Here is a 16,576-nt window from a genome sequence, read left to right as displayed (position 1 = left end):
TTCTTAGCTACCCTAACACAACCCATGTGTTTACTTGTACCGCAATGGCTCCCAGCAGTCTCTGAAATACCATGCATCTTGTTTTTCAGGCTTCTGCTCATTCTAATAGAAGCAGTGCAAGAATCTCTTTCACCTCTGCCAGTGGCTACTGTCAATCTATTGGTCTTTGTCTCCCCCCCCAAGCTAGCAGTTTTCCGACCCACCTAACACTGCCTCGATAGCATCAGCAAATATTCTTGCACCCTTTCTATTTAAGTGTATTCCATCCCTGTAGAAGCAATCTCTCCTGTTAACAAGTACAGTCCAGGCTGAAAAAAATTCTACCCCTTGAGCCTTGCACAATCTTTCCAGGGCCGAATTGATCGACAAGGCTCTCATCATATACTCCCTCCTATCGTGTCTGGGCAGAATTGCAGACACTTTCAAATTCAACCCTAATTCTCGGCTTTTGTTCAACAGTGACCTGTACTTGTTAAGTAATTCTGCCGGTCTCCTACTCTTAATATTATTAGTGCCAACGTGTACAACTATATCACCTTTTGTGCCCTTAAAAGATGATATTCGCTCTACAACGTCATCAACCTTTGCCCCTGGCAGACATACCCTGGTCCTGTTCCACCTATCTTTTTTACAAAGCATGTTCCCCGTTTCCCTGACAATAGAGTCACAAACAACTACTAGTTCCTTCGGGACCAGCGCATTCTGGCTTAGGGGTTGTCTCTGTGTCACGCGATGCCCAAGTGCAAGCTCTGGCGTTGATGTGGGCAGCTGAGAGCTTGATGGGCCCCTCAATTTAGTTTCTTCGAGGGCATCCACCCTGTCCTTCAAGCTCTCATATAGGCCCACAAGAACGCCGAGTTGTTGCCTGATATCGATACACTCCTTGCAACGTGCACACACAAAGACATCCCCCTTGGTAGTATCATGTCCCTTACCCGATTGCTCTGCAAACATCAAGCAAACAGTGCATTTTATAATGCTGTCAGTCAGAGGACAACTGCCCCCCTCAGTTCTGCTCTGAGCCACAGCACTTCCATTAGCTTGAGCCTTTTGCTTTGCTGCTCTGGTCTGAGTCATGATTCTATTAATTTATTAATTAATTATGTTATGTTATTAATTATATTACGTTTGTAATCTAAGTCGTTATATGTATTTATTTAAACGTACAATAGTTCACACTACCCATAGTTCACATGGTGGTGTGACTATATTGATTGACAATAAAATCCCTTCCAGACATATTCCTCTACAAACCTCTTTAGAAGTAGTTGCAGTACACCTTGCTCTTGGAATACTCTTGTATCCATATATATTACGCTTACTCTTGTATCCATATATTGCTCACCAAATCAGGTCTACTCACTAACGGATCTAGACAATCTCGTCATACAACTACCCTCTCCTTTCTGTGTGTGTTGGGTGATTTTAATGCCCATCACCAGTTATGGGGATCTTTACAGACAGACAACCGGTGATGCATAATAGAGAATTTTCTTGTGAAACATAAATCTCACACTGCTTAACACAGGTTGTCACACCCATTTCCATTTTCTGACAGGTTCAACCTCTGCTATAGATCTGCCAATATGCTCACCTACATTATTCCCTGATATCGATTGGATAGCTTTAGACAACCCATTAGATAGGGACCATTTTCCTGTAATCTGTAAGCTCTGCACAAGGAGAAACGCCTCAGGAAGCAGTCGAACTAAATGGAAATTTTCAAGAGCTGACTGGAATAAATATGCATCCAGCATTACACTAGACGATGATATTATTCAGCATCACCCCCATAGATGATGCTGTTAAACACATTACTGACCAGATGTTAGCAGCTGCTGCTATTGCCATTCCTCAAACTTCAAATAAAGGATCCAAACACAAAAACTACTGGTGGAATTCAGCATGTAACACTGCTAAGAGAGAAAAGAACAAGGCGTGGAATCAGTTTCGAAAGAATCCAAACGCTGCCAATCTCATTATATACAAGAAACTTAAAGCCCATTACACCCGACGAAAAGCTAAAAAGGAATCTTGGATTCATTTTGCTTCATCTGTCACTAAAGACAAAAGTGCAGGACTAATCTGGCGAAAAATCAGATGCCTTACTGGAAAGTTTCCATCAATTCCTTCCTCAATCATCAACTATAAAGGACAAGAGATAACCCTTCCCGAGGATATCACAAACATCCTCGCGGAATATTTTGCTCACCATTCTGCATCAACCGCATATGATCCAACTTTCCTAAAAGCCAAATCAGTAGATGAAAAATATAAAATAAATTTCAGAACAAAGTCAGCCTTCTCTTATAATGAACCGCTAACCATGTTTGAATTAGAAGAATCTATAAAAAATCAGCCAGTAGTGCAACTGGTCCAGATGGCATATACTACCTGAAGTTAAAGAATCTAAATGAGAGAACTCTTTTCTTTGTCCTAAAATTTTTCAACCGAATATTTATTGCAAATTACTTTTCCCTATCCTTGCAACATTCTGTAGTTCTACCCATTTCAAAGCCAGGAAAATACCGATCAGACCCTCATAATTATAGACCAATCTCACTTATTAGCTGCTTTGGTAAGACCGTGGAAAAAATGGTACATAGTCGCCTCACTTGGTATCTTGAAACTCAAACTACTATGAACAACGATCAGCTTGGATTTCGTAAAAACAGATCTACCCTAGACCTTATGATGAAGGCTGAGGCAAATGTGCAAAATGCATTCATAAAGAACGAACATTTGGTCATGGTCATATTAGATATAGAGAAAGTCTTTGAAACCCCGTGGCATTATGGCATCCTTCGTGACCTACATGCCCTAGGACTATGAGGACATTTACCATCATTAATTCAGGGCTTTCTCAAATATCGAACCTTCCAGGTCCGTTATCGAACTACACTCTTCAAAATCTCCATACAGGAGAAAGGAGTCCCAAAGGATCAGTCCTCAGTGCCACACTATTCGCAGTTAAAATATGCACTCTAACAACAACCCTCCCGAATTCAGTAGAAACCTATCTTTATGCTGATGACCTCACTATATCCAGTCACTTATAAAATATGTACTCTATTGAAAGCACGCTCCAAATGTCAATAAATAAAATACAAACATGGATGTTACAAAATGGTTATAGACTGTCACCACAGAAAACTGTTGCTATACACTTCTGCAAGAAGATAAAAATGTACCCAGTTCCAGACTTGCATTTGGGTAAGCATGTTATACCAGTCAATGACAACGTCAGATTTCTAGGTTTAATATTAGATAAAAAATTAAACTTCCTAAACACATACAAAATGTACGAACTGTTTGCCAGAAGAAAATGAATATCCTTGGATTGCTCTCTGCGATGTCATGTGGTGCTGATCGATACTCCCTTCTTCATCTGTATAAAACTATAATTCGATTGAGACTAGACTATGGTGCACCTGTATATGACTCAGCTAGAAAATCAGCATCGCAGTCCCTAAATACTATTCAACACAAGCCCTAAGAATAGCTGTAGGTGCCTACCGAACATTGCCAGTCCATAGTCTATATATTGATGTGCACGAACCTCCATTATCCATTCGGAGATAGATGCTTTTGCTTATGTACGCAGCCAAACTTCGGAGTCTTTCTGCACATCTTATCTAGCCTTACCTCTTTAACCCGCCTTTCATAAATTTATATAGGAATAAACCTGCTGGAATCAGATTGAAGGATGTAATGAAGAATTGGAGTGAACTAGACAAGATCCAACCAGACACCGAAAAAATGGAGCCACCTTGGTCAACTTTCAAACCTGTATGCGATGACTTTTTCGGAATTGGGAAAGCAGGCGCTAGACAATCAAAATATACAGCAGCTACATGCAGCTCATGCATCAGCAAACACACACTGTCTGCAAATATATACGGGTGGATCAAAATCTAATACACATGTAGGTGCTGCAGTGGTTCTGCCTACTTGTGTTATGTCTGAAGCTCTTCTCCCTAGTTGCAGTGTTTACACTTCAGAACTCCATGCAATCAAAATGGCTATTGAACACATCAACAACAGGTCTAAACAAGAGATAATAATCTATACAGATTCTTTGAGTTCGGTAACTGCTTTACAACATAAATATCCCAACTCTCATCGTATTTTGAAAGATATCAGAGCACGCTTGATAAATCTAGCAGAATACAACACAGCGATAAGATTTTGCTGGATTCCTGGGCATACCGGAATCCAGGGAAATGAGAAGGCAGATGAAGCAACTAAAAAATCCAGTCAATTCATCGTCATCTGTCATTGTTCCGCTATTTCATGGGTCGACATATGAAGCTTTGCCACCATGCCCTGTCCATGTACTTCTCTCCATCGTTGATTTCACTCCAGTTTCCTCCCCTCTTAATGACATCGGTCTTTATCATGTCCTGCCACCTCATTCTTGGTCTTTTGTCCCTTAATTGTAAATCAAACATTCTTCTTGGCAAAGGTCGCATCCGTAGCCAGGTGGATAGGAGCAGCGGTGCGTAGCACACGCTTCTTGATTAGACCGGGGTTCGAGCCCGTGCCCACCAAATATGGAGGATGCGGAAACGTCAGCGAATGACCACCGCATATCCCCAGAGCAATATGGCCTTAGTTGCTAATGCTCCTGAAAACCAAAATAACAAACAAACATCTTCTTGGCAAACGCCTCTTGTTCATCCTCTTGACACATCCAAACCATTTAAAATGGGACCTTTCAATCCTATTCGGGATTTTATCAACCTGAATTCTCTCCGTAATCACATCATCAATCCCGATTTTGTCATGTCTTGTCTTTCTGGCTATGCCCCTCACAAATCTCGTTTCCGTCCCCTACAATCTTTTTTCATCATAGTCCAAGTTTCAGATGTATATGTCACAATTTGTATGTAATAGGTCTAATATATAGCCTTCTTACACTTCAGTGGTATGTTTTTGTTCCAGATCAGATCTCTTGTCTGTCTATAGAAATTCCCATCCGCTTATATCCTTCTACTTATTTCTTCGTTTATCACTCCAGTCTTTGTAATGTGCTTCTAGATACTTCAAGTTGTTAACCATTTTTAGCTCTTTCCCTACCATTGTAATGTATTCTTCAAGCTCGCCACTCCTCTTAAGAAACATTACTTCACTTTGGTCTTCTTCTGGTCTTCTGTGTCACTCCTTATCCACGAGTATATAGTCAAGGAAAGATTCCTGTTGACCATCCTAAACGTATCTTGCCGCTTTGTGACTCTTTCTCTTCCCAAACCAGGTGTTTAGTATGACCAAGCTGTTCCGTAAACAGAAATCCAACAGCCTGTCCCCATCATCATTCCTAGGTCCCCAACCATGCGGACTCATAACGTATTCTAGTCCTTGTCCCTCCAATCCAACCTTTGCGTTCAGGTTACCCATGATGACTATATTTCCACCTGTGATGTTCTCTTCGAGCTTGTCCTCAAACTCCAGCTTCTCCATTTCTTCACAACCAGTTGGTGGTGCGTAGAATTGTACTATCTTCAGTGTTTCACTGTCATTCATTTGCAGTTTAATTGGCATGACTTTGTCACTGATATTATTCACCTCCAGTAGCCTTTCCTTAATTCTGTGATCTATAATGATGGCTATACCCTTCCTCTCTGCATCACCCCCCCCAGACCAATATAGGTAATAGCCTCCTCGTAACTCTCTACACCCATTTCCTTTCCACTTTGATTCACTCAGTCCAAGTATATTTCTTTTTCTGTCCTTTAATATGTCCACACACACTCCTCAATTTTTCCTGACAATGTCATAATATTGAGTGTGGCTAGTTTAACATACGTCGTCATCAGGCTTGTAGCCATCATAGATACCACCAATAAGATCAGGTGTGTCATGTCCGGATTTATTACTTTCGAGACTTCTTTTTCTGTTGAAGGCAATAAATCTAATCTGCCAGTCTGCCAAACCTGACTTATTCCAATAGTTGTTAATTACTGGACAAAAAGAAAAGTCCTGACAATCCAATCTAAATCCTATTAATTTTAATTTATAGCTTCTAGTTCTGGAACCATATCAATGAAAATTTCATTCATTTTACTGTCCTGAGCATTAATAGGCCTCAATCAGATCTAAGGTCAGCCAAATTGCAAAGCTATATATCCCATATGTTTAAAATATTTTCTCATACTGGCACTTTTTTGCAGATCTCACCGGACTGGTTGCCCATCTTTGCATTCTCTCAAGAATCTCAATGTCGTTTTCTAGTAGTAGTCTCCTTATTTGGACACAGTATTCCAAGTGCAGTCTTACAATTGCTTATTAGTGAATTACGATCTCTTATCTTTGCAATCAAATTTGCAATAAATCATCAGTAGAGCACCATTGGTCTTTGAGGGTTTTGTAGACAAACAGTAAATAGAAATAGAAGAACAGTAAATAAAAATTTATGAATTTTAAGTGCTGATTAAGACATCAAACGCAGTTATTGTTGGGATATCAGAGACATGGCATCACACAGATATATCATCTCTTAATAGAGTAAGTGAATAGGCACAGTATAGCCATAGCAGCTTATGTGCCATTAAACCTCCATAACAACAACACACAGATATAGGCAATGCAGAATTGGAATTTGGGGAGTAAAATGTGTACAGAAAGGATAGATAGGGTTGGAAGGGAGAAGGGGTTATGCCGTTAGTTAAGCAACACATAAAATCTAAGCAAGTGCATCCAGTTGACATGGGTGGACGGCGCAATGTAGAGTCAGTTTGGTGTGACATAAACACAGGGAAAGGGAAAGAGAAAATGAGAGTAGGAGTATGTTATAGGCCTAATGACTCTGATTTGTACAATGAACAAATATGCAGAGAAATAGTTGGCCAGAATGTCTTGTAATGGAGGATTTTAACTTCTCACATATTGACTGTAACTTGTGGGTTGGTCACTCGCAAGCTTTTGTGGATTTATTGGAAGATTGTTTTCTATAGCAGCATGTTCGAAGGGCAACCAGAGGGACTAATACTCTTGATCTCATTATCAGCAGTGATTATTCATGCATTAAGAATTTGCAGATAAAGGAACCACTAGATGACAGTGATCACAGTATATTGATGTGGGATTTATTTAAAGATGTCACTACCATCAAGGGTAAAAGGAAGGGTTTTTATTTTTGTAAAGGTGAGATCAACTGGTGATGGTAAAAACAGCAAATTCTGAATGGGAAGCCTTCAATAAATTAATCTTGGAAGCTACTAGGCTATTCATACCAACTAATAAATACTGTTCAAGATTTAGACCTAAATGGATGTCAGATGAACTAATGAGGCTCGTGGCAGAGAAGAAAAATGCATGGGATGCATATAAATTATCAAGTGACACAGAAACCTATGGCAGATATAAGCTAGTCTATAATCAAGTCACAAAGGGGGTTAGGCAAGCGAAGGCTGGTTATGAGAAATACTTGGCAAAGGATGCAAAGAAAAACAACAAAGACTTCTTTACTTATGTAAACTTTAGAACGAAGGGAATGAATCAGATTGGTCCACTTGATGTTGGTGGTTTGACTGTTAATGATCCTGCTCAGGTAAGAAACACAAAAATTTGTGTGTTTCTTACCTGAGTAAGAAACACACATTCAGTTTTTCTTACCTGACAAACTGAATGAGTAATTTGCATCTACATTCAAACGTGAGGAATTATGTAAGGAAGGGGAGAACAGAAGTTTACTAAACTCTAACATGGAGCTAAATGATTTTGTAATAAAAGAGAGCAAAGTGGAGGAGAAATTATTGAAGTTAAACATAAAAAAGGCACGGTGTGATGTAATCTATCCAGTTATATTGAAGGATGCAGCGAGGGAAGTAAGCAAACCCTTAGCTATTAATTATGAGAGCATCCTTAGTTTTAGGGGTGGTCCCCATGGACTGGAGATGTGCAAATGTATCCCCAATACACAAAGGGGTTTCAAAGGGTGACTCAAATAATTAGACCTGTTAGTTTAACTTCTGTTCTGGGGGAAATAATGGAGTCACTGGTTAAAGAAGTGATGCAGAATCACCTGGACAAGACTGCAGTAATAGTTCAGACACAGCATGAACTTGTTAAGGGGAAGTCTTGTCTGACCAATTTGATTGGATTCTATGATGTGGTCACAAAGGAACTGGTTCCAAAAAATAATTTTGATATCATATACTTGGATTTCAGAAATCTTTTGATATTGTTGCACATGGAAGACTGCTGTACAAATTTGAGCAGTATGGCATTAAGGGCAAGTTGCTGAAATGGATAAAGGGATAGTTGAGTGGCAAATGGCAGAAAGTCGTAAAAAAAAGGGACACTGCTCTACGTGGACCAATGTTATTAGTAGATTCCCCCAGGGTTCGGTGCTGAGCCCATTGTTGTTTTATGTATTTATCAACAATATTGATGAAGGCACATCTGGCTTAATGTCCAAGTGTGCAGATGATACAAAGGTTGGCATTGTCGTTAATGACAGTAACAACAGTATGCTACTGTAACAGGATCTAGATAGGTTAGGCAGATGGGCTGAGAAGTGGAACTGAAGTTTAACATTGGTAAATGCAAAGAACTGCATATGAGTAGCTGTAACCCAAGAGAAATATACCAACTGTACATTTCTCTTGGGAGGTGTAGAATGAAAAATACCTGGTAGTAATTGTGCAGTCAGATATGAGGTTCTCTGAGCAGTGCAGATGGGCTGCCAGAGCAGGTCATAGAGTTTTGTCAGTGATATATAGGAATTTTGCTAGCAGGGAAAAGGAGGTGAGTATCCCCTTGTATTAGGCAATGGTCAGGCCACACCTTGAGTATTGCATACAGGTCTGGAAGCCTCATTTTAGGAAGGATGTAGAGTTGCTATCACAAGCACAGAGAAGGGCAACAAGATTGGTGAGAGGAACAAAGGGGGGTGCTCTTACCAAAAGAGGCTTAAGTTTTGCAAATTACAGTCTCTGGAGACTTAGGCACCTGTAAGGTGATCTGATCTGATTGAGGTGTATAAAACCTTGAATGGTTTGAGCTGGCTCAGTGCTGATGGTATACTTCCACTTGCTTGGTTTAAGGATCTGAGGGAGCATAGATTCAAATTAAGAAAGACTATTGTAGAATAGATGTGCAGAAGTTTGCCTTTAGCCAGCAGGTAGTTGATTTCTGGAACAGACTTCCATCTGTTGTTGTTGTTGTGGAGGTTGATAACTTAAATAAATTTGAGGCTGAACTAGACAAACATTTGGAATGACCAAATGGGTGAAATGGAAAGAGTTTTTTTTTTTTGGCTAATGCTATGTGAGATTGTTTTCTTGGATCATATGCCTCAACTAATGATAATGTGTCAGTCCTGAAATATGGCACCTAGCACACTGTGGGTAACCACCCTAACGTAAGCAGTGGTCAAGGTATGGCACCCACACCTCATGGAGGAATGCCACCCCTCTGTGTTACCAGGTTATACTAGGTGGTAGATGACTCTCATCAACTGGTGTAATACCACAACTTTGCTTATTCAAGGCTTGAAGTGGGGGAACCCATGTTTAGTCTCCAGAACAAAGCTCCAATAAACACTCCCCCATCTCTCCTCTTGTAGTATGATTAATGTCTTCATCACATTCCTAGACGCAGAGTTGTGAGAACAACCCTCGGAGCTGCATTACAGTGTTAACTGTAAACTAATCCTAAAAAAAACTAATCCTTTGGATTCTCAGAGCTGCATTACAGTTAACACTGTAATGAAAATCTGAGAATCCAAAGTCTATTAAACACTGGTATCTTATATCCACTTTCCCACAGGAACATCTTGTGCTGTACATCTTTCAATCTGTTCCCGAAAACTGTCCAGTCATTCAATGGATAGTTTTAAATAACCCACTAAACAGAGATTATTCCCTGATTATTTGTAAATGCAAACAAATATAACCATGGACTCAGAGAGTTGCTTAAAGTGTAAATTCTCCAAGGCAAAATGAAACATGTTCCAGTTTTGCCTGATCACATTATAACACAGATAATAACAGCTGCAACCTGTGTTATAATCCAAACCTCAGCTGATGTTCACAAACATGCCTGTATCTGCTGGAATGATGCTTGCAGTTGTGTTAAAAAAGAACAGAATATAGCATGGAACCTGTTCTGCAAGTGACATCCTGATTAATTTCAAGAAACTTAAAGCTAAGGCATGCTAGGTATGGAAAAAAGCAAAAAATTTCTGCAGAAATCCAATTTACTTCCACCATTACAAAGAATACAGACAATAGAAAAATCTAGAACAAATCAAAAAACTGAATGGTAATTACCCCCCCCCCCAATATCAATGCCTGTTCTAAGTTGAATGGCAAAGATATTTCTTCTCCCGTGGAAATTACAAATGCCCTGGCAGAATACTTGCTCAGTCTCAGCCATATCAGCCTAGGAGTCAGCCTTTTAACAAGAAAAAAGCCATCATAGAACGGTATAAGCAGAACTTCAATACAGCAATTCATATCCCATACAACTAACCTCTTTGAGTTATAGAGCTCCTTAAACAGATCAGCAGACAGTGCACCTGGGCCTGATGGTTTATATTATCACATACTTCAGCAGCCTGACAAGAAAGCTCTGAATTCATACTGATATACTTTAACTGGATATTCTCAGAAATCTACTACCCTCATTCCTGGAACCACTCACTAGTCATAGCCTTTCTTAAACCTGGAAAGGATCAGTCAGATCCATGAAACTATTTACTATTAAATATCCCTTAGTGGTTGCCTTGGAAGATATTAGCAAAAATGATTCACAAATCAATTAATGTGGTATCTAGAATCTCATTTTGTGATGAATACGAATGAGTAAAAAAAAAAAATCTGTCAACCCTAGACCTTATGATCAAGGCAAAATCCAACATAGAGAATGCATTTATCCAAAATGAACACTTATTCATGGTCTGCTTATATATTGAAAAAGCCTTTGATACCACCTGGCACTATAGCATACTTCAGAATCTGTATGCCACAGGACTTCAGGGTCATCATCATCTGCCACTTAATAATACAGAGCTTTCTTCAAAAACAAAACTTTTCAAGTTCATTACTGTAATGCTCTATCTCGAACAGTTGTCCAAGAAGAAGCGGTCTCACAAGGATGAGTTGTTAGTGCCACACTCTGTTTTTTTTTTAGGTTGTTGTAACTGTTGTTTGTCCTAACAACAAAGAGTTATCCTAACTCTTTGTTGTTAGGATAAACAATCTATGAAGTATCCCAGTTGATATACTTATATGCAGATCTCATCTGCACAGGAATTCGTAAAAAGAAAGTTGTTCTTGCTTGGCTCTGCTGATAACTGATGACCTTCCTATATATGAGCAATATGACACCATTTTATATGTTAAGCATGTTTTAACTAAATGTACCAATTTTAGAAATGCTCATTTTACCACTTTTAACAGTCTGACTGAGCCTTAATACTCAGTCAGATTTTATTTGACAATGACCGTGTTAGCAGTTTTTGACTTTTTGTAAATTTGTTATTTGACTTTTGTAAATAACACGGTCATTTGACAATGATCGTGTTAGCAGTTTTTGACTCTTAATCTCAGTGTGCACTTATACAAATTAAGATTATTTATTTTTACTTTAATACTACTTCATATTTCATTCTATATATAATTTTTTTATGAGGTAACCTATTTAAGTAGATACCAAAATCTTAGTTTCTTTTAGAAAGTTGTGACTTTATCATGGTGCATTAAAACCTCAATCATATTTGCACTTTAAAAACTCCAATCTAATCTAATCTAATCTAAGTCCAAATCACCTCTGTGAGACTAGCCTTTGCAGATAGGGAAGGAATAGCTTAGATTTAATATAGTTCATATAATAATAATATAATTTTTCTCATCAGGTTCAATGAGCTTATTGGCATGACCTTTAAGAATTGCACCCTAATTTTTGAATTAATGTTTACCAAATTTCTTTCATTTTAGGGTGATATAGCCACATGTGCAGGCACTCATCTTTATATCTGGACCATCAATGGAGATGAAATAGCCTCTGTTAACACAGCTACTGGGAGAGCTGATCGCACCCAACAAATTCTCTGTGTTTGTTTTTCTCATCTTAATGAGTGGGATAACCAGAATGTTGTGATGACTGGTTCAAGTGATGGAGTAGTTAGGGTATGAAATTTAAAAATGAAATGTTGTTTTAGTTATATATATCCTACCTTTAAATTCTTGTTATTTTGTGCTAGGCAAAAGAATATTAACTGAAATGGAATCCATTCAGAATAAAAAATATTAAATGAAAGTTGTATTCTTATGCCCACATCTCGACAAGTCATCATTTTTAAATATAAATTCTTAAGATATAAGAGCTATCTCCACAAAACAAACCTCAAATTTTCTTTGTAGATGTCAGCTTTAACCTAATGTCTCTTATTTTCCCTTAATGACTTTGATATCTGTGTAAAAGATAACTACAGATTAAACCACTCTTCTGCTGCAATAGTTACCTTTATACATATATAATGTTCCAGAACTGATATCAGTCCCTTCATTGCATGCACTCAGTGCTTGCCACAGAGACTGATATCGGTTCTAGAACATGATGCTATTTATTAGCATTTTAGCATTAGTATTGGCATTAGTTGAGGCATATGATGCAAGAAAGCTTATAGAGTATCTGCCAAAAAAAATCTTCCCATTTCATCCTGGATGGGTGAAATGGGAAGTTTATTTAAGCTATCAACTTTTATTTATCAAAATTTATTTAAGCTATCAACTTCCACAACAGATGGAAGTCTGTTCCAGGAATCAACTACCCGCTGGCTAAAGACAAACTTCCGCACATCTATTCTAGAACTGTCTTTCCTCAATTAGAATTTATGCCCCCTGAGATTCTTAATCTCAACAAGTGGAAAGTGGAAGTATCCCATCAGCATTGAGCCTGCTCAACCCATTCAAGGCCTTGTACACCTCAATCAGATCACTTCGCAGGTGCCTAGTCTCAAGATACTGCAATTGACAGAATTTAAGCCTCTCCTGGTAAGAGAACCCTTTGTTCCTCTCACCAATCTTGTTCCCCTTCTCTGTGCACACTCAAGCAACTATACATCCTTCCTAAAATGAGGAAGGATGTATAGTTTTACTATACATCCTTCATGTATAGTACTTTTTACATTTTACTCAAGGCATAGCCTGACCATTGCCTTATATAAAGGGATAATCACCTCCTTTTCCCTGCTAACAAAATTCCTAAATATCATTGACAATACCTATGTCCTGCTCTGGCAGCACGTCTGCACTGCTCAGAGAACTTTATATCCGACTGCACAATTATTCCCAGGTCTTTTTCATTCTCCACCTCCCTGAGTGTAGTACCACACAGTTGGTACATTTCTCTTGGGTTACTGCTACTCATATGCAGTACTTTGCATTTGCCAATATTAAACTTCAGTTGCCACTTCTCAGCCCATCTACCTAACTTTTCAGAACACATGAAAGTGTAGTGCAATTTCTATTATAAATTTCTATTATTATACCTTTTAGAGAGATAAATAACTTAGCAATATAGTGAAATTTTCAACTTCCAAAGACTTGGAATGAATTACAAAAAAAAACAATATATTATTGGGTTCACATTATGATATTTTCACAATACCTCCATTTATCCCTTCAGATGCAAAATACGTTTCCATATTTTTTCAATTTGCACTGGCCAGCAAAAACTTACATAAAGTCAAATTTGCATAAGTTGAGTATTATATAAGTAGGAGAATTCTTGTAATATATATAGACTTGCAAAGTGCCCAATTCAAAAAGTGCCCAAGCTATCCAAAACACTCCCCACCTTCTCATCCCTTATTAAAGCTCATCAGATAAGAACTGCTTCGTGTCAGTGAGCATCAGCAAATACGTGTCTTCTGTCAGATCCCAGTATACACTGGAATACCAACAAATGAAAGCATAGATCATGCTGCCAAACATCCACTGAGTTCAGCCACACAGAATTTTATAGTATTGTTCAGTGATTATAAATCCAACATATGGAGAATATGTAAAGAACAATGGATACTTCTATAGCAAATGCACAAACTCTTTCGGCCCCAAGTGCCAAGCGATCTTTCTACTGCAGTTATCTAGCGTTTTTTCTAGAGTGAGTACTGGTGCTTTCTTAAACCCTCCACTGCTCGCATCGTTACTGCTGAGCAACATCACTGCTTCACCGCTAGCAACATTACTGCTAACCCCGCTTGCAATGTTACTGCTATCACTAGCAACGTACTGCTCTCCTAATCTTCTAATTGGTTTGTCACTGGTTGGCACTGCTCCTGCCTCCATGTGGCGGGGTCGGTAACCTGGAAGAAGAATTACCCACTCCTGGGGCTAAAAGGAGCAAGCATGGATTTGAATAATTTTCTGCCATTAGAGCCTTCACGCTCAAGATCGGAAATGTCTGATGTCAGTGAAACTAAACAACCTAAAAGAATTCAAATAGAAACGCAGTGCAATGAGATGCCAAACTTTCTGGTGATACACTCTCTCTTTCCAACCAGCCTGTAGGCAAGTTATCACCATTTGTTATCCAGAGATATTTGGAATCCATTGCTGGAACACCAAAAATGGTTAAACATCTACAATCAGGAGACCTCCTGATAGAAACAGCATCGTCCAAATATTCTGAGTGCCTGCTCAAAACAACAACTTTTGGTGGACTGCCAGTATCTGTCACCCCTCACAGCCATCACCCCTCAAAGCGCCAAACGAATAATGACTAAGAAAGATGGAAATCTTGTTCCAACTCAATCCATAATCTTAACTTTCAACACCCCAGAATTGCCATTATCAGTAAAAGCTGGCTATTTAAATTGCAGAATTCGGCCTTATATCCCTAATCCCATTCGTTGTTTTAAATGCCAGAAATATGGACACTCCCAACAGGCATGTAGAGGTGATGCCATAAGTCCTATATGTAGTTCCAAGGAGCATACTCAAGCAGATTGTACAGCCACTACTCCCGTTTGCCTGAACTGCAAAGAAAGTCATCCAGCCTTTTCAAAATCATGTGAAATGTGGAACACAGGAAAGAAAATACAAAAATATAAAACAGGACATAGTGACATACCATGAGGCATGCAGACAAGTTATGTTGACAATGCCCAGCTGTTCTTATGCATCTGACACTAGAAGCTCTCACTCAACAACAGCTCAAACTGATGTATCGATACCACCCAACACATCTATAGCTAACTTGGTTAAAACTACATTAGCAAACTCTGGAAAAAACACACCTCGAGCTAAAACCAGTGAAGCAACCAACACTCCAATTAGCATCCCGACCGATAATGCAAAGATTTTGCTTGACAGTGAACAATTGAAAACCACTAAAGAAAGCATGAAAACTGAATCGCCCACCAACAGCATGGAAGTCGATGTTCATTCAGAAATTGAGGAACCCATACTTGAATTCCATGCAAATGACACAATGGATATTGGACGCCTCACCTTCCCAAAAAAGGACCGGAAAAAATGCTTTTCCGGTCCAGGAATTTAAGGAATGGACTGAGTCATATGCATTTGTGGCAAATTCTACAGGACTTCCGTTGTGTTTAATATGTAGTGTGTGTGTGTGTGTGTGTGTGTGTGTGTGTGTGTGTGTGTGTGTGTGTGTGTGTGTGTGTGCGCGCGCGCTGGTTCAGGGTTGTTCCCAGGCAAATGCTCATCTCCACCTAAATCATTTAAAACAGAAAAATCTGTAAAATGGACCTGATAAATAAAAAGATAGCTAAGAAATAAGAAGACAAAACATATTTTTGAAAATAGAAGTAAAGTAAAAAAAAAAAAAAAAAAATTTTAAGTTAAGTTCATAATCTAAGCTAAGTTAAGTGTATAAACAAGAAATTTTGAATAGGAAAGAATAAAAGTAAATATAAGAGAGATGTTTGTGAGTGTAGTATGTTGTTTATGTCAGGTCACTTTGCCATCAGAAAGCAGCTGAACTCTTCAACTGCAATCTGATGCCCATCCCTGGCACGTGGAGCCAGACCTGGTTCTATCTTTAAAAGCTGAAGTGCCAAAGTGCAATTAAACACTCAACAGAGAGAGTGCTAGACTGTTGAGTGCCAGCTGTCCAGCCTTGGGCTGCCCAAACCCAAGAACTGAACAACAACCGAACAAAAAAAAAAAAAAAAAACCACTTAAGTGGTCCGTGCCCAGGAGCCCCAGACCCGACCAAAAGCTTCCAGGTCTGAAGCTCCCAAGCCTTGATGCAATCAATGAAGATTCTGGTTGTAGATGGCCAATTCAATGTCCGTGAGGTTTCGTATGATAGATCTTTTAGGGAACACAGCATTTGCATACTCTTGTAAGGCCTGAAAGTTGTTAACTTCTTGCACCAATGTATGTACGTTATCTTCATTAAAATTAGCTATCTGTTTTCCCAAAAGACACCGTTCAGCATTATAATAAGGACAAGAGAACAAAATATGCTGCCAAGTCTCTGCCGCTCCACAAGAACACCATGAATCCGGCTCCAACCCTCGAGAATACAGTTTATCTCTGATCGACCCATGACCTGTTAGCAAAAAACTGGTATACATAGACGGACAGAACCACGACGA

At 38.9% G+C, this 16,576-nt stretch overlaps 1 protein-coding gene across 3 annotated transcripts in view; it reads left to right on the top strand.

Annotated features, from left to right (window-relative positions):
• bchs (WD repeat and FYVE domain containing 3 bchs) overlaps positions 1-16,576 on the top strand; it is a 1,877,108-nt gene that overhangs the window by 1,709,959 nt on the left and 150,573 nt on the right. For all 3 annotated transcript variants that reach the window (XM_090389621.1, XM_090389619.1, XM_090389620.1), the window contains exon 65: positions 11,943-12,134. In XM_090389621.1, coding sequence (XP_090245747.1) covers positions 11,943-12,134 — 192 coding nt within the window. The remainder of the gene's footprint in view (positions 1-11,942; positions 12,135-16,576) is intronic.

The sequence above is a fragment of the Mastigoproctus giganteus genome, chromosome 2 (assembly GCF_048544385.1).
Source record: "Mastigoproctus giganteus isolate SK-2022 chromosome 2, ASM4854438v1, whole genome shotgun sequence".
NCBI classification, from domain to species: Eukaryota; Metazoa; Arthropoda; class Arachnida; order Uropygi; family Thelyphonidae; genus Mastigoproctus; species Mastigoproctus giganteus.
Note: the sequence above shows the minus strand (reverse complement) of the source record. Positions and strands in the feature narration are given on the sequence as shown.